The sequence below is a fragment of the Rhea americana genome, unplaced genomic scaffold (genome assembly GCF_003343005.1).
Source record: "Rhea americana isolate MKP2758 unplaced genomic scaffold, rheAme1 scaffold_202, whole genome shotgun sequence".
Taxonomy (NCBI): domain Eukaryota; kingdom Metazoa; phylum Chordata; class Aves; order Rheiformes; family Rheidae; genus Rhea; species Rhea americana.
Window position 1 is genome coordinate 527,565 of NW_028186173.1, and position 18,144 is coordinate 545,708.

Consider the following 18,144-nt stretch of genomic DNA (forward strand, 5'->3'; position numbering starts at 1 on the left):
GAAAAAAAAAAAACACTGCATGCTAGCAGTGTTAGACGCTACTGTTGACTTCATGTGGTGGATATAACTGTCTAGATGAAAGCTACAAATTTAAGCTGTGCTGGACTCTTATTCTAGTATTTTTGATATGTAATTAGTTTTAACTTACTGGACTTATTCTTTTTATCTTTGATCTGTTATTAATTTTAACTTTGACCTATGTTTGAATTAACATACTTTAAAACAGTTACTGAATACTTGATTTGGTACTTTCCAGTGTGGGACAGTTCAAACTTGTGTGTTGTGACTCTTATCTTGTTACGTGTGCTTCATCTGTGTTGGGTATCCTCATGGGGAAGTTATTGTGTGGGTGTGTTTTGTTTTTTTTCTTCTGTTTTTCCCAGTGAACTGCATTTTGGTTCTCAAGCAATGAAAGTTTCTACTTCCYAGGCAATGGGGAGTCATCCTTTCTTCTACCCACGTCTCTGTTCCTGCCCTCTTTTTCTTATAATGTATTCTTTGAGAAAGAAAACTGCATTACTTGGAACTGGAAAATATTGATTCTAAAGAAATGTACATTCATTTTGATTAAAAAAAAAAAAGAAAAAAAAGAAAAGCCCTTCTGAAAGTCAAGCTTTTAATCCTTACCTTCAGAACGGCTTCTTATTGCTGTACAGAAAATCTTAGTGCTTTCTTTTTATTTTAATGGGATCCCTTATGCTCTGGAATTTTAAACTTTCTCTGGCATTGAATATTTTCTTAAGTTAGAATAAAATGCAGTTGGCTTTGATTTTACCATTCTGACTCACTGCGGAGTTTGAAGCATAGAAGAAAGTTATTAGAGACTTTTCTATTTATACTTTGCATTGTGGTAACCTAAGCAGTAGTAGACCCATTTATGTACATTTATGATTGCATTTTTTCTTTGAACAACCTAAATTGGAGTCTTTACAGAAAAGTATTTCATGTGACTGTCATTTATAAATAATACTTTCATAATTCAGCTTTGCTTATTAGATCTCTTCATCTAAACTTGTGTATAAAGCCACTGTTATTTCGCACAGCAACAGAAGAACGTGCACATCAGGAGCGTGTGAAACTCGTCACATTTACTGTGGTTATTCAGCAGAAAAGTTTCATGACTTATGTGTGGAAAAGTACACTTACTAGTGCAATGTGTGCATGAGAAGGCAGGACTAATCCAAGTAGGCATCACTTAAAAATAGATCATTGTGTTGACTATATATATTTATTTTGAAGAAGTGCGTTGTTCTTTTCAGTGTAGTGGTTGTATTCTTTGATATCAAGGATTGCCTGTACAATCTGAACTTCTGCCTCTGTTTTACAGTGTAGCTGTGTGATGTCTTCTGTGTTGACTATTACCTGTTAGTAATGGATTGTATTCCTTGCACGTTTGTCTGATCAGTGAGTCTGCTGCAGCTGTATAGCAGTGTTGTTTCCCTGCTACCAGTGTCTGTGCAGTCACTTGGTTCTCTGGCTGCCCTGAAGTGTGAGCTGTTAATCTTGAGTGGAGGGGAGGCAATTGGGCTGGGCTTTACTGCTTCCTAGCTTACCAGTATGCCTTTGTCTGAAAGCAGGTCAGCACTTTTTATTCTGACTTTCTTAAAGAAGTGGCAGTTTTGGCTGTCTGGGCTTTGGCCTTAAGCTCTGTATCTCTTGCCCAGGCCTGATTCTGGAAGGAACACTGGTGCTAGTTTTGGAAGCAGTGGTGGTAGCTTCTTATCTAACTTGACTGGTAATAGTATCTGCAGGTATTGGGTAGTTTTGAGGATCGTGGTCTTATAGATATGGGTACGTTTTACTAGGTGAATACTCAGTTTTGTATGTTCTGCTAATAATAGGATTTATGTCAAAATACTTTTAACTTGAAAGGAGACATTTAAAAAAAAATTGAATTAAGAAAAGGCTATAAATAATGGACAAACTGAAATTGGAAACACCTTAGAAATTACTGTTTTCTGTGGTATTTATAATGTGGTTTTGGTACTACTATGCTTTATATACAGCTCTTTAATGATGACCTTCTGTTCAGACACTGTCTTCCCTGATCCAGTTTACTGTCTTAATTTTTCATTTTCAATATAAAGGCCTAGGGAATTGTGCTTAACTATCAAATAATAGTCAAATGTAATTTAACACAGTATCTCTATTTCCTCTTGAATTTTTACTTTATAAGGAAAATTAAATTGGGTGTATAAGCACTGTTTAAAGTACATAAGCTAAAGAGTTGTGCAAAAACTATTTTCTGACTACTTGATCTAGATTCATAATATAACATACTCTTTGATCTTGATTCCTTTTAGACTATGAGAAGACAAAGAAATGAAGTTGTTGTGGAGTTAAGAAAGGTGAGATGAACTGGTATTCTTATCAAGTGGAATTTGGCTGTTTTGGTATTTCAGTAAAAGCTTGTATTTAAAGCTTAAAGTTGTTGTGTGTTCTTCAGGCCACTGAGAACGCCACTGATAAACACTCTGGGTTTGGGGGGATTTGGAGGTTTTGTGTGTGTGTGTGTGTTTTTTTTTTTTTTTTTTTTTTTGAATTCTGTGTAGGTGCTTTTGGTTTAGAAGGAACTTTAGAAGCAGATAGCTTCTTAAGGTAAGCCTTTTAAAGGTTCAAACTTTTTTCCTTTGAAAATGAGGATTTTCTCCTAATCTAGAGACAGAGTTGTTGTGTTGCCCAAAGTAGTGATCCAAAATACAGATGCAGGTAAACTAGTGCAGAGGATATGTGTGAAGATTTAAAAACTGCTTGCAGTTGTCAAAACTCTAGCTCTTGAGAAAAGTAATCCTGAGTTGAGATGCTTTACTTCTGGGCTGAATAGAAAACTAAATTCTGGGAATTGCCTCATTTTGCTTATAAATGCTGACAAGTAGGTTGTAAGTATTTGAACATGTGAAAACTACAGCAGCAACTGTACTTTTGCTAGATAAAGTTGGATGGAAGTTTTTTTTTTTTTTCTCCCTATAAAGTGGTTTTGCATAAGTGCTTCCCTCTGCAGTCATTTCTGACTTTTTGAATGTTGGAACTTTAGTAGTATCAATGAAAGCATGTTTATGGTGCTGGCTTAGAACAGAAGCTTCTTCCTTCCTCTGCCCCATTCAAGATTTTAAAGACATAAAATCATTTTTCTCTTTAAGAACAAAAGAGATGAGCATCTTCTAAAGAGGAGAAATGTACCCCATGAAGATATCTGTGAAGATTCTGATATAGATGGTGACTTTAGAGTGGTAAGAATTAACTCTACAAATATTTTCTTCTTTTCTTATTCAGAAGATGCTTCTAACTTTTTATTTTAATATCTTTTCTAGCAAAACACTTCTTTGGAGGCAATAGTACAGGTAAAAATTCTTAATTATGTTTGAACATCTTTGTAACCTGGTGACAAGTATGTGAAAGGTCTAACTTCTTTTTCATTTTAGAATGCTTCAAGTGACAACCAGGGTATACAGCTAAGTGCTGTGCAGGCTGCAAGGTAAGACAGTTTTCTCAGACATATATATTTATACATATATATTCTTTCCTAATTTTTCTAGCCAAATTAGAAAAAGGGTGTCATTTACTATTAAAAAAAAAAAAAAGAAAAAAAGCCTTAAAAAGCCTCAATAAACAGAGCTTTAAAAAGAGATTCAAATACCTGTGTATTCGAAGTGGTCAGCATTTCCTTAGCTACAATTAAATACTAGAGTTTTACTTTAGTGTGGTAATAACTTGATGCTTCTTGCAAGTGGAATACAAAATGTAATTGGTGGGATTATAGACAGTATTTAGACTAAGTACAGAAACAAGTGACTRTAAATATCTTTTTAATATATTTTTGTCATCAATTAAGCCTCATAAAATCTCTCCTCATTCTAAGAGGAGTTATGCATGGTATATGTAAAGTTATATATGCATTTATGAGAAGTATTCTGAAAATATTAAGAACTTCTCTTTACATTTGCATAAATTTAGTGTTTAGCTGCCATTTCCTGAGCTACTGCTTTTTTTTGTTGTTGTAGCAGAGCGCTACAACTTTTTATCTGTTTCAACTCTGTGGAAGTTCAGGCAGAGAAGCTGGCAAATAGGAAGTTACTTGGACTTTTGGGAGGTATTGTACTTGAATCTGATAAGTGTTAGAGCAATTTCCATGCTATTTCGTCAGGGGACTTGCCTTTTTTTTTTAAATCAGGTTAGTATCTCTTAGAAAACCGTATTTATTATAGCTGATATAAATGAGATTGAAGTACACTGAATTAAGCCTGATGGAACTATCCACATGGATTTCTTACTATTTTAAATATTCTTTTTCAATTGAAAACTAAATTTAATTTTAAACTGGTGCAATTGATATTGTTGGCAAGGCTTAAAAGTAGTAACCTAAAGGTTTTTTTGTTTTTGTTTTTGTTTTGTTTTTGTTCTGTTTTTTTTTTGTTTGTTTGTTTTTTAGAGAGGAAAACGCATGCATTTCAGCCTAAATTACTCTGTGTCTCTGTTTAGTCTGAGGCTGGAATGAGAAGGAAAAATCTTGTCCAAATCATACCCCAAAACATACATTGAAAATTGATTAGAAGTACTTAATCTAAGACAAAACTTTTGTTCTTAATTTTTGTGAACTTGTCATCACTTCTAGAGGGAATAGTCTTTGCTCAGCTGGAAGCTGAAAATGCACATCTTGCTGATTGTTACAAGAGGCTTTGTATTTGTGAATAAACAGGGATATGAAGGGATATCTCTTCATCTATAGCTATATCATTATAGATACTCTCTTCCCACTACCTGTAAAGGTTTTAGGAAGCAGCCCAAGTGGTCCCCTCAGGAACCTTCCTTCATCCTCCTTAAATTTCCTCCCTGTGGAGAAAGGTGAAACTAAAGGGATCAGAAATTATGACAATTCTGTACACTTCTGTTCCTTGCAATAGTACTTTGTGAACCCTGCCTCTCATATTATATCCTTAGTAGTGAGGAAACAAGCTTCTGACAGTCTTGCCAGAGCAGCCAGGGTCTGCTTATATGGCTTGTCGGTTGGGGTAGGAAGATGGTGCAGGAAGATGTAATTGAATAAGTTTAGTAATCTTTATTTTACTGGCTGGTGATGCTCCTCAAAACTAGTCAGAGAATACATGGTAACTTTCAGTAGTTCAGTGGTTTCTGTCGTGAGGCTTTAGTTATTTTTCACTGAAGCTGAGAAAGTAAAACCTACTTGGTCTTTGAGAGTATGAGATTAGATACTTAAAGACCCTTCTGCCAGAGGGTAGTGTAGTGCAGTGCTAGAACATCTTTCCCAAAGAACTTATGGAACCTCCACACTTCTTGGAGGTTTTCAGAATCTAATGAAGCCATGAGTGACCTGATCTAATGCTAGCAGTAGTCCTGCTTTGAGCAGGAGGTTGGACACACTACCTCCAGAGAGCCTTTCCAGTCATCACTTCTCATACTGTGATTCCCCTGATAAGTGGATATTTTCTTTTCTGTTCCTGAACAGAAAGCTGCTTTCCAGTGATCGCAATCCACCAATTGATGATTTAATAAAATCAGGAATATTACCTATTTTAGTGCACTGTCTTGAAAGAGATGACAAGTGAGTACTCTTACAATGTTTCTATTATTACTTTTCTATTATTGCAAGAATTTTCAGTGTTCRGTTAACATGCCTATAGATTCTAAATGAAAACTCATATTACATTTTTTTTTCTTATTTTGTAGTCCTTCTTTACAGTTTGAAGCTGCATGGGCTTTGACAAACATTGCATCTGGAACCTCTGAACAAACACAGGCTGTAGTTCAATCTAGTAAGTCAAACAGTGTTTGATTGTTGATATAGCGTGCACAGTAACTTCCACAAAATAAGAAGATCTGAATGATACTGTAAAGAGCATCCACACTCCTGTTCTCTCTATCTCAAGCATGTTCACCAATCCACATGATAGGGTTGGTCCTTTGATGCGATAGCCGGGATGGTTGAAATTGAGTTGTCAATCACAGGCACGTCGCTGAAGGACCTGCCCCTGAAGTCTCCTGCCAGAAGTTCTTCCTCTTCTCTGGCAAGCAGCATCAGTTGAAGCGCACACCTGCTTTTGTTCTTCATTTTCTCAGATTTTAAATTCAGTTGGGTTTCCTGATGGTGAGTAATCTCTTCTGGGAACTCACTATTTTAGCAGAGATGATATCTGCTGGTTTCCAGTTTTCAAACTTTTTTTTTTAAATATCCCGTGGAGGGATTTCCTGTCTAACTGTGAAGAGGGAGGAAAAGGTGCAGACCAACTTCAGAGGTTGCCTGTCATCGAACTCGCTTCCAAAATCACGTTGAAGATAAAAATGCTCTCCTTCATATTTTGAGGAATCTGAAGCTTGCAAAGGAATTGTTGTTGTACTTGGAATCTGAACTGCCAAGCAAAACAAACAATTTTTTGTACTTTTAAACGTGTCCTGGGCCAAAGTAGTATTTCTGTTGGTAAAGCAGGGCTAAATAGAAGCACTGGCAGTTTTTTGAACTTAGGGAATAAAACAGCTGAGCTTTTTGTGACTCATAATACAATCAAGGAAACATTAAAACAAGCTTTTTCCCTAAAATTCAAAAAAAAAAAAAAAAAAACCCACAAAATCTTCATGAAGTGAGATACCAATAGCTTTAAGAGTTGGAGTCAGTGTTGTATTACAGTTCACACTGCTGGTTCCATTGGACATGCTGTGCTTCCAACAATGAAAAGGCACAGAATTATGCTTTTTTTTTTTTTGTATGTTTCCCCCACCCACCATAGTGTATTGGATTTTTTAAACTACATGGATTTTTTTTAATGCTGCTTCTAAAATGTACTGTGACTTAAGCAATGAAATTGTATCAATGTTTCTTTCATCTCTTCCATGATTAACTGTTTCACTTTAATAGAAGTAGATTGTTTCTTGCTCATTGTTATTGCCTGGTGGTTACAGGTTTCTTACAATCTGTAGATTATTGGATATGATTTTAAAAGTAATTATCTTTCATGCTAGAGTCTTTAGTACCATGTTTTCTGTTAAATGACTGAGGGAGTTAAAAATCCTTTTAATTGAACAAATATATTCTCAATGACAGTTTTCAAAGAATTTAAGGCAGGTAACTTCAGTCAAAGAAACTTTTTTAATTGAATGCATGCTTTGAAATTGCATTGGTTGCAAGACTGACAGTTTGTAAAAGTAAAGCGTAATTAGTGTTGACTCTAACTTCGATAAAGATTGGATCTAACTCTTAAAATAGGTAGTCTTCTCTAATACTTTTAACTTCATGTTCCCAAATTTCTTCTGTTCCTTTCCTGATTGCATCTTGAGTTTTCTTTTGAAAATCTAGTTAATATATAAGCTCTGTTACACATCTCTTGATTTAGAACACTTTTTTTTCCCCCTAACTGTTTAAACCTAACTTATTGATAGAGTGAAGCTGAGTGCCAATTATAGCCATTATTTATTTTGGTGATTTCTGACTTAGCCAGGCCTGTGTGTATGGTCTGTATTAGCCAGTTGTAACCTATGAAACTGTTTTTTGCAATCATTTCTTTAAATGAAAAAAGGTGATCTATTATCTTCCTTGAAAGTATGTATTAATATAGTTGCTGGGGATGTGTTTCCTTCCTTGCATACAGGCATTGAAGTACCTTTATTTAGGAGAAAATAGGGAATCTATTGTGATTGTTATCTCTAACAAAAAATGTTCATATTGAGAGAGAATCTATAAAATACCAGAATTTAGTGAAATACCATGTGGTCTGACGTATATAAGTGTTCAGATTATACTGTCAGTCATGTAAGCACCTTAGGTTTGGGGGCAACAATGAGTATCCAAATGAGTCATTCAAATGTAGTGCATATAGAATGGTTTTTTTAAGTGTTGGTTCAGTATAGCTGTTGCTGTTTGGGAGCGCTCTCCTGTCTGAGCCCAGCATGGGGCAGAATGATAGCTGCCTTGTTCTTGATAACAATTGTGTGGTTTTGCATGTTGTCTTTTGGATCACTTTCTTACTGCTCAGTTGGTTGGCTCTCTTTTTGGTCATGTATTAGCATTTGAAACAGTCTCCTCTGTGGTGATCAGCTAGATTGTTCTGTTATCTCTGACAACAGCTCTCGAGTTAAGAGTCAAAACTTACACTCAATATGAAGTATCCTTTTAAATCAGTATCTGTTACCTTTTGGGAGACTGAGCAGAATGGATTTGTAGAAACAGCTGCTGTTGCTGTACAGATATTTTCATGAGGGTTGTCTTCAAAAAATACTAACACAGATAAGTCTGGAAATATCAGAGAAAGTACAGTGATTTGATGCTTAGTGAGTGCTTTGTATCAGTAGCAGGGATTCAGTTTAGCTTGCTTTGTCCCTTGTGGTGTGCACTGGAACTCATCACACCTGTGCTCAGCTTTGCTCCCTCCTGGTAGAGCCACAACTAAAGTTATTTGCTGAAGTGTGCTGAAGAGTTGCCTGGAGCTTCCCACTTGCAATGTGTTTGGAAGGTCCTCAACTAGTTAGCTTTCTGCACATTAGACCAGCAGCTGGCATGTGCTTCACTGCTAGTAAAGATGGGGGATAGAGGGTGCTTGAATCATAAGATTGCAGCAAATCAATCCCCTGTCCTTCCCTCTTATTACATTACCAATCAGTAGTATAGATGTACTTGGACTTAGGTAACTTGACTGGTTGAGGTTGGTCTTAAACAGTTACTACTTGCCAGTTAGTTTTGACAAATAAGTTAGCAATGTATTTCTAAATTAATTCCAATATAGTATAATTAAATACAGAGTTTTGATAAGCTTTAGTAAACTTCTATTAAGATTAAGCAGATGAAATGTTGAGAGTTGCTTCCTTAGTGTTTTGATGTGCAGGCTCTTGTTTGAACCTAATAAAGGAATAACTGTTGCAATGTTTTCTTTCAGTACTGTATAGGAAGCTAGTAGTACAGCTGTGGTCAGTACTGAACTCAAAAAAAAAAAAAAAAAAATCTCATGCAGTATTGAATTTTTATTTAAGAGTTAATTGTGTCAGTTATAACTCTCAAAAGATAAATTATTTCTTAATGATGGCATGATTTCTTTTGTTTGTGTTTTTCAGATGCTGTGCCACTTTTTCTGAGACTGCTGCATTCACCTCATCAAAATGTTTGTGAGCAAGCTGTGTGGGCTTTAGGCAATATCATAGGTTTGTGTTACTTACACCTGCTATTAAAAAGCCTTTAAGTTCTTTTTGAAATTGAATGAATAAAGTAGGTAGGATCTTGTTTGTTAGAATATGGAGATAGTTTCAACTAAGAAATGCAGCTCTTAGACTGACTTTGATACGTTAAGGTATTATGTCAAGAATTACACCCTGTTGTTAACTTCTTCCTGTTTTGTCTACAAACACGTAATGTGCACACAAAAACATGTGCCTTTACATCTTTTATTCCAGGTACAGGAARAGGAAATGCTAGTAAACAGGCATGCAGATTGTTAAAATACTGTTTTCCATTGAGCTCTTGACATTTTGCCTGAGCTTTCACACAGTGTGCATTGAAATCTAGTTAGGTTGTGACCGTTCAGTCTTTCATTTGATTCTTGTGTGAGCTTTAGCCACTGCAGTGTACGTGATTGTAGTCCTGACTATGTTTATAGTGCTGGAAAGCTAATATCAGCTGTAAGATACTGAAGAAGAAAGTTCAGTATTGTAGCAACCTGGAATGACTATTAGTGGCGGATGTGTGTAGTATGAGTTGGATGGTATGTCTGAGGGAACTGTCATTACTTAGGTAGTGACAGAAGTAGTGTTTATTCTTCAAATACAGAGATTATAGTTCGTTTTCAGGGAATTCTGAACTATTCTTAGGATATTTTAGTATTAATCTTTTTGCACGGGTTTTCGGGAATGCGTTGGGCAGTAAACTATTTAGTTGCAACACTCTTCACCCTTTTCTTTTGCCCTTCCACCACCCTGCCCCGCAGATCTGCTATAACTTGTGGAATGCTTTTCTGCTAGCAGTTTACCTGGTTTTAATGAGTGGTTCAAAACAAAGCAATTAGACAGCTACAGGTCATTTTTAAGCTTTAAATAAGTGTCCATTTATGACAGATAATGTATCTGTGTGCATCTATATACATCTCTCCAGGCCTATCATCTTTAACTTCAGGTCTATTATATGCATTTTAATTTAAACAACTTTAAATGTACAGAAGTTAGAGTAGACTGACTCCCTAGTAAGTGCTGAATATTGGATGCATTATTATTTACTAAGTAGCCATTATTAATCATTTTTAAATTCTTTGGGATGTCTGCTGAACTGGGAGATGGTATGGATTTGAGCCCTATACAACAGGGTCTAGGACTCATGCACAAATTATGTCAAAACATTGGTAGGAAGCTCTCAGATATCTTTAAGAGCTTGCAGCCTAACGTTAATTTAAGAGGATATTTCATGCTACTGTTTCTGTGAATGGCATTGGTTTCTGTGATAGTTTTTGTCTTCATACTTTTTTTGTGTGGTTTTGGTGTTTTAAACAGGTGATGGACCCCAGTGTAGAGATTATGTTATTAGTCTTGGAGTAGTGAAACCACTGCTGTCCTTCATCAGCCCATCTATTCCCATAACTTTCTTAAGAAATGTTACTTGGGTCATGGTCAACTTGTGTCGTCACAAAGATCCTCCTCCACCGATGGAAACCATTCAGGAGGTGACTGAATTACTCACTGCACAGTGTAATTAAACAAAGTTTAGTATCTGAATGCCTTAAACATAGCTGCTTAATGCTGTGTTTCTTCTTAGATTCTTCCAGCCCTCTGCGTTTTAATTCACCACACAGATGTAAATGTAAGTAGCACCACTTTCAGCAAGTTATTTTGTGCTCATGTGTAGCTTTCTAGATGAAGTATATGATTTGTCATAAGTAACTTAAAAAAAAAAAAAAAAAAAAAAAAAAAAAAAAACTCCTGGATCATTGCAAGCTTATAATGATGTCTTGATATATATTTTTAAGCTGGAGTTATGATTTTGCCTCATTTTCCTGTGTATTTTTTCAAGTACTCAATTGAATGTACTTTCCCCATGCTTAAGAGATTATCAGCTTATTTTCTTCATGCAGTCATTTCATAGGAAGTAAAAATGCAGTTTTATCTGTTTCTGTAGCGATATTAATAGATAAACATAGGATTTTGTACATCTAGCACTAAAAAGTTTGAGGTTGTAATGAAAACCAGTGCCCAGTAATCCAGGAAGAAATATGAGAAACGAGGTGCTAATGTAAAATGCTAGCAAGCATTATATAAAACTTATGAGATGTTAAATATGAATTTTAGCTTATTTTCATAGTAAAGTAAATCATAAAAGACTTTACTGAAATTATTAAATAGGCCATTTTTTACCTAAACAAAAGGAGCAGAATTACTCATGATTACTCTTCTAGCAAAGCTGTAGTTTAGATGTCTAAGTTTAATACCAAGTGCTTTAACAAAATATATTTAAACTAATATACAAATTGAATTATATTTTAGTCATTCGATTAGGTAAAAATGAAAAAGTTTGTTTGGAATTTCTTGAAATGTCTATATTTACAGTTTATCAGTTAATCAAGAGTTGTCAGCTGAAATAATGCTTAGTTTCTCAACTATTTAATTCTTTTGTAAGCTGTTGCTTGAAATGTTCTGATTTTCTACTTCTTTAGTTTGTTTTTTCTGTATGTGAACATTTGCACATGCCCCCAGGAAATTCAGTCTAAAGCATTGCAGCACTAGGTTTTAAAAAGAATTTTAAAGTCTGTCTTAACTTCACTGGCAGAACTGGAGGAATGATAACTTGAGATTATGTGAAGTATAGACTGCTGGTTTGAAATGCCAGCAGTCCTGTATTTTCTGAGATTTTATCTTCCTTCAGGGGATCAGTCTTTCATATCTTATTGTCCTTCCTGTACTTCATGAAAAGGGCAGCTATTCTTGAATTCCTTTGATTATTAGATTCTTCGTAATTCTAGTTTTAGTAGTCTGGGTTGTTTAGCTGGCTCATTCTTACCTCTATGTGTTCTTGGGAGCGGGAACAGGTTAAAAAGATGTTTTAGACTTTTGAACTGTGGTATGTACAAAACTTTGTTCTACAAGTGGGTTATGGATGTGAAGCTACTGTACTGCATCAAAACCCTGACTTCAATATGAACTGTATACACTTTTAAGTTTTGTAAGATTTATAAGACTTCTGTGCTAATTTAAAAAACTTTTTTGTTTTTTAGATATTGGTAGATACAGTTTGGGCGCTCTCATATCTAACGGATGCTGGCAATGAACAGATCCAGATGGTGATAGACTCCGGAATAGTCCCTCATTTGGTTCCTCTTCTCAGTCATCAGGAAGTTAAAGTGCAAGTATGTTTGGATAACTATAAGAAAAGAGTTGTTTAAAATTACTACTAGAAAAAGTAGTTTGTTTCTTTTAATAGTTCACGTTTAAGTTTTAAAGCATTTAAAAATGCTGTGTGGTATAACTTTAATATAAGATATTTCAATTTAACTGTTCTTGTTCTTGAAGGTGCAGAATGTGTTTGATTAGAAAAATCTTTGTCCTTTCTGTTTAAAAGAATTCATCTTTTTTATTCAAAAGAACTTTAAAGACAGTGTTTTGTTTCAGACTGCTGCACTGAGAGCTGTAGGAAACATTGTCACTGGTACTGATGAACAGACACAGGTAGTTTTGAATTGTGAAGCTCTTTCGCATTTTCCAGCACTTCTGACGCATCCCAAAGAAAAAATTAATAAGGTATGTAACTGCAGAGTTGCGCCTGACTGAGAATTGTTTGATATTTGGCTTGGCCATTTTGAATTCCACAAATGTAGTGTGATAGAGCTTCAAGTGATTGACTGCTTTTAAGATACTGCAAGAGGACACGGGGTGCTGATTCCTGCTCCTCCCCACCGCCTCCAACCTTTAAATTAACATATAAGAAAAATTTCTGAGGAGCTACCAACTTTTCCTTGACATGAATGGTCAGTTTCCAATTATTCTGATTAAATTTTCATGAAATAAAGTTTTATCTTGTAGTCCTACCTGTTTTGACTTGCAAGTTAGTTCAATAAATGTAACGTAAACTGACTCTCTTGGAAGTGATGAAACAGAGATAATTGGATGTCTCTCTGAATGGAGTGTGCATGGTAAATATAATATGAATTGAATCAGACTTTTTGAGGGGAGGGGGAAGTGGGGGGTGTGTGTGTGTGTATGGGTGATATATAAAAGGCTATAGACTGGGGGCACTGATAATTAAGTGCTGATTCCGGAGTGCATCTGAGGCATGTTGTTAAATTCTGGGGTGTTACTTTTCAACATTGCCGATGATTAGAGCCCAAAACAGGCTCACCAGACAAGCCTAGGCATCTTAAAAATCTCTAACAGGTTCATTAATGGAAATGATCCTGTGATCTGATCCAAGAGACTCAGCTGAATGTTCACATACACAAATGTGGGAATTTCTGAATCATGTGTTAGAGATGAATATTTATCTGAAAAGTTGTTGTGCAGGATAAGGAGAGGAGAAATTTATCAACTAAAAGATTAAAAGCAAGGAGCAATATATTCTTCATATATTTAATTTTGTGTCTTTATTTCTTGTGAGTAGAAGTATAGATCAGTTTTAAAACCYCCAAAATACAGCTTTTGCCTCTGTTCAAAATGTCAACTGTCAAAGCCTAGGAGGGCCCACTGRGGAAAAGAGCTCCTTGCATACCTTGTTAGGCACATCTGTCAGTGGTTATTGCTGGAAAGGAGGTGTCCTGGAGACGAGATCTTCTGGATGGTGATCATAAATGATCGTATGACTTTACAGTGTTCTTGAAAAAAGCTTGCTTTAAATTTGATTAGTATGTGTTGCATTTTCTTGATGGTTGAGAAGTAACAAAAAAGAAATACACTTTGGAACAGGAGAAAAACATCTTTTAGACCTCTAAAATCTGAAATGCATGATGCTGTAATGCATTTTAGCGTTGATCTGGCAGTCAGCTGAAAATGCTGTAACATTCATTCTCAGTAGCAGAATCAATTCTGAGTGCTTGTTTGTAGCCCTGTGACTTTGTCTCTAAATTTTCCATTTGATCTATGAATTTGGAGTATTTGGTTGTAGTTTTACCATGAAAGACTAGAATCCTGCAGAATCTCCCAAGGAGATGTAGTTGTGTTAACTTCACCTGTGCTTTTAGTCCACTTACAAGGAATTGAGCTAAATACAAACTAGACCAAGTCTTTAATTGCATTCAAGATTGGTTGTCATATCAATTGTAAAAATGTGAATGTATTAAAAACTAGTTGCACTGGGAATAGAATATGGTATAGAAGACTTACTTAATTTCACTAAATCTTTTTATTTTGCAGGAAGCAGTGTGGTTCCTATCTAACATCACTGCAGGAAATCAGCAGCAAGTTCAAGCAGTAATAGATGCAAACCTTGTTCCAATGATAATACATCTTCTGGATAAGGTTAGATAACAATGGTTTAACTATTTTTCTAAGTAGGGAAAGTGGCATTGAACTTACTGCTTTACCTTTTATAACATACTGTAAAATCTGGAGTGGGAGGTTGCCAGGGAGTGGTATTTAATGAACTGGTAATCAGTCAATCAGCTGGGAACATGTTTAGTTCCTAGCATTTTGCCTATTCTTAAGGACATCCTTTTTTTTCCCCCTCCTGTTATACGGAAACATAAGGAGAAGCTCAACAGTGGCGTTTGTTAATCTGTTCGTTTTTTTTTAACTAGTAGAACTGCATCAAAAAACAGATGTGTATAAAAAATGTAGCTTTTCTGTGTTCAGAGGTTTTTGCCACTTTAATGTATACATATATGCATGTATATGCATGTATAGATGTTTCTTTTCAGCAGCAGATTAAGCCTTTAAAATGAACGGGGTTTGGGGGAGGGTTTAATTGCTACTTAAATAGTAAAGCAAAGTAGTTGCCAGCAAACTATTCAGAATGATTTTTTTCTTGCTTTGTCTCCAAGTCTTTTATTGCCTGTTCCGTACCAGGGGTTGAATGCCAGTGGGTCATCTGTCTGGAGTTCAAATGTATTCAGTTTCAGTTGTTGAGTTTTAGTATCTTTTAAAACATCAATTTCCAAACTGCATTGTGTTCCCAGGAACTCTGTTGTGAGGATAAATTGTAGCTAAAAGTGCATTTATAAATGAGGGGAAACATATACAACACTTGTCTTTCAGATACTTCCTATTTTTTTACTTTATTCACGACTTTCCGTATTTCAGGAAAGGAAAGTAAGGCAGCCAGCAACGCTAACCTTATGACTATTTCGGCCAAGGCAAAAATGCAAAGTCCTRTGTCAGTGTAGGGATTGGAGTTGAGACTGAAGAAGTACTTGTGTCTCTTCCCCTGGTAACATATAGCTGTTCCTAAATAGTTCTGTTACTACCAATTATTGATCATCATAAGAATAGTTGAAGACTTTTTAAATTGGTAAACAGACTTGAGTGGGCTAATTTCAGAGCCAGACTTCATTGTAGTATACACAACATTTATCAGTATTAACACTTGCTGTATTATCTCACTAATGTATGACAGCTTTTGATAAGGAATGTGAGTACTGCAGCTGTTTTTCTTTACTTTGGTACAAACTTATCTTGCTCTTGCATTAAAAACATGGTTGCAGGGGAGAGATGAACATTCTGGTGGACTCAAGTATCAGCAGGCTTTGTCAGTTACCCTTCCTCCTTAGCTAAAACTGGTATTGTGACACCATGTAGAAGTGACTGTAACAAATGTAAGCTTCTACCAGAATATTACGTTAAGCAGGATGAATTTTACAAATAAGAACTGGAATGACTACTTCTAATTGCTGATGTATTTTAGGGGGACTTTGGTACTCAGAAAGAAGCTGCTTGGGCAATAAGCAACCTAACAATCAGCGGAAGAAAAGACCAAGTGAGTCAAACTTCTAGGAAGAGTTCTTTACCTATCTACCTTAAGCGCATTTGAGAGTGTATTTCCATTGCTTAGATCCTGTCACTTTTTCTGTGACAGTAACTTGTTTCCTTTTTCCACAAAAGGATTTAAGAGTGAACTTTAGTTTCCATTTTTGGAGTGTCCTGAGATTAGGATTATCAATGGGGAATTTGAACAGGAGTTCTGGTTGATGTGGCCTGGTAGCTATGAACAGCAACAACAAGGTTCTGATAGGTTCCTAGTCATTCAACATCTGTACTGCCTCTTTCCTTGAGTAAGTGTATGATAATTAAAAGTGTGGAAGCTGCAGACAGTCTGCCTTATTTGCCACTTTCTGATGTGAGTTAAGTGAAAACAGGATGTTAATGTTGGGGAAAGGCCACTGAATATGAATACTTTAGTTTCTTGTTAACCCAAATTTACTGTATCAGGAGGGAGGTTGTCATTCTTCAAAGATCAGATTGAAACTTCTTTTCTAATAATGAAAAGGTTACAATAGTTACTGCTTGTCTAAGTGATATAGGATTGAAATATGTTTAYGACCTAATTCATAAATGATACCTTTTTATGCTCTGAAGTGAGTATTTCTGAAAATGATTATTGCTAGAGTCTTAYGCTGTCGGGTAACTGAGTATTTTCACTTTTCTAGTTTGAGTGTGTGGTGGTGGTGCACTGCTTGCTTCTCATGATTCTGAATCAATTCTGCTTTTTTCCTAGGTGGCATACTTAATTCAACAAAATGTAATTCCTCCCTTTTGCAATTTACTAACAGTAAAAGATGCACAAGTTGTGCAAGTTGTTCTGGATGGACTAAGTAATATATTAAAAATGGCTGAAGATGAAGCAGAAACCATAGCCAATCTTATAGAAGAGTGTGGAGGTATGATGCTTTGTGTTTGGATAATGTTCTTGTATAAATTGATGGTTTTGTTTCTTACTGCACATACACACTGCAGGCTTTACTGTATTTTGGTACAGATGTTTGAAGCAAGCATTATAAATAAGGTAGCATTCTTTTCTGCCTATTAGGTAAATATACTTTGTTTTTTCCCCAGTTAACTTCATGCTTAAGTAAAATGTGTAGAAATTCGATTCTTACTATGAAACCTATCAGGTGCCAATTCTAWGTTTGGTGTACTTCATAAATACCTGTCTGTTACTGTAGGGATAGCGCACTTAGTTGTACACAAGTCATGTCCAGGTGAATTTTTAAAGATTTTTACATACAGAAGTTGTAAAAATGTAATAGCAGTAGTAATTCATTAATAGCTTTCAGGCTTTCTAGACTGGCTGCTATTTCAGTTGGCTGAAACTCTTCAGGTAAAAAGAACAGTGATAAACTTGCGTGCTTGTAAAAGCTTTGGCGGTTTYTTTATACATAAAAAGAATGGTCAGAATTTCCTAATATATTTATATGCATGCTTTGCTCATGTCTGCTAATAAGTTTTATTATTAAAATAATATTATCTCCAGGCAATACTGGAGATACTGGTATGTACTCAAGATACAGGTCAGTGACTGATCCCATGCACGCTACAGACAGCTGCAACATCAGTGAAGCTCTTGACTATGATTGCATTTCTACAATTAGCTTAACAACTTGTAGGGGGAGAGGGAAGTACTATCAGTGCTAGAAGATTTTTGACCTTTATGTAAATTGCTATTGTAGCATGTATGTCCCATTATTTATATTTCTTTGACTCTAAGAAGTTTTTATGTGTAGGCAGCTCAAATGAGATTAACAGCATTTATTCATATTTGCTTTTATCCTAGATTTGTTAATTATTTTGTATAATGAGGCCTTAGGGAGAGGGAGGTTATTTTGACTGAACTTAGAATTCTAACTCAGTTATCTTTTGTGTGTTTTCTTTAGGCCTGGAGAAAATTGAACAGCTACAAAATCATGAAAATGAAGACATCTACAAGCTGGCTTATGAGATCATTGATCAGTTCTTCTCTTCAGATGATGTAAGTGCATGATAGCTCTGAAATCTGCCTTTGAAGTTGTTTGTTTATAAATATGGTTCAGGATAGACACAGCAACTATAATGCCGACAGTATGTGATGTCTGACGCTTCTTCGATTTTTTAGGATTTTCTTACTGCACCTAAATTACTGATGCACACTTAATAGTCCTGCTGTGCATAACTTGTTTGTTAAGCTGCAGTAATTGAGTGAGATGTTTCATTGAAACTAGCTTCCTTTAAAGTTCCATTAGACTAGTACTGACAGATTTTAATTATAAA

The 18,144-nt window shown here is 35.5% G+C and overlaps 1 protein-coding gene and 1 non-coding gene across 2 annotated transcripts in view; both read left to right on the top strand.

Annotated features, from left to right (window-relative positions):
* KPNA4 (karyopherin subunit alpha 4) overlaps positions 1 to 18,144 on the top strand; it is a 29,483-nt gene that overhangs the window by 7,223 nt on the left and 4,116 nt on the right. The window contains exons 2-16 of the mRNA XM_085304037.1: positions 2,304 to 2,348; positions 3,141 to 3,230; positions 3,312 to 3,341; positions 3,423 to 3,475; positions 5,465 to 5,560; positions 5,686 to 5,771; positions 9,055 to 9,141; positions 10,477 to 10,646; positions 10,739 to 10,783; positions 12,192 to 12,323; positions 12,586 to 12,714; positions 14,320 to 14,424; positions 15,806 to 15,877; positions 16,616 to 16,778; positions 17,772 to 17,866. Of these exons, the coding sequence (XP_085160163.1) occupies positions 2,304 to 2,348; positions 3,141 to 3,230; positions 3,312 to 3,341; positions 3,423 to 3,475; positions 5,465 to 5,560; positions 5,686 to 5,771; positions 9,055 to 9,141; positions 10,477 to 10,646; positions 10,739 to 10,783; positions 12,192 to 12,323; positions 12,586 to 12,714; positions 14,320 to 14,424; positions 15,806 to 15,877; positions 16,616 to 16,778; positions 17,772 to 17,866 (1,398 nt within the window). The remainder of the gene's footprint in view (positions 1 to 2,303; positions 2,349 to 3,140; positions 3,231 to 3,311; positions 3,342 to 3,422; positions 3,476 to 5,464; positions 5,561 to 5,685; positions 5,772 to 9,054; positions 9,142 to 10,476; positions 10,647 to 10,738; positions 10,784 to 12,191; positions 12,324 to 12,585; positions 12,715 to 14,319; positions 14,425 to 15,805; positions 15,878 to 16,615; positions 16,779 to 17,771; positions 17,867 to 18,144) is intronic.
* LOC146596354 (small Cajal body-specific RNA 7) lies at positions 13,054 to 13,383 on the top strand. Its single transcript, XR_014895760.1, has one exon.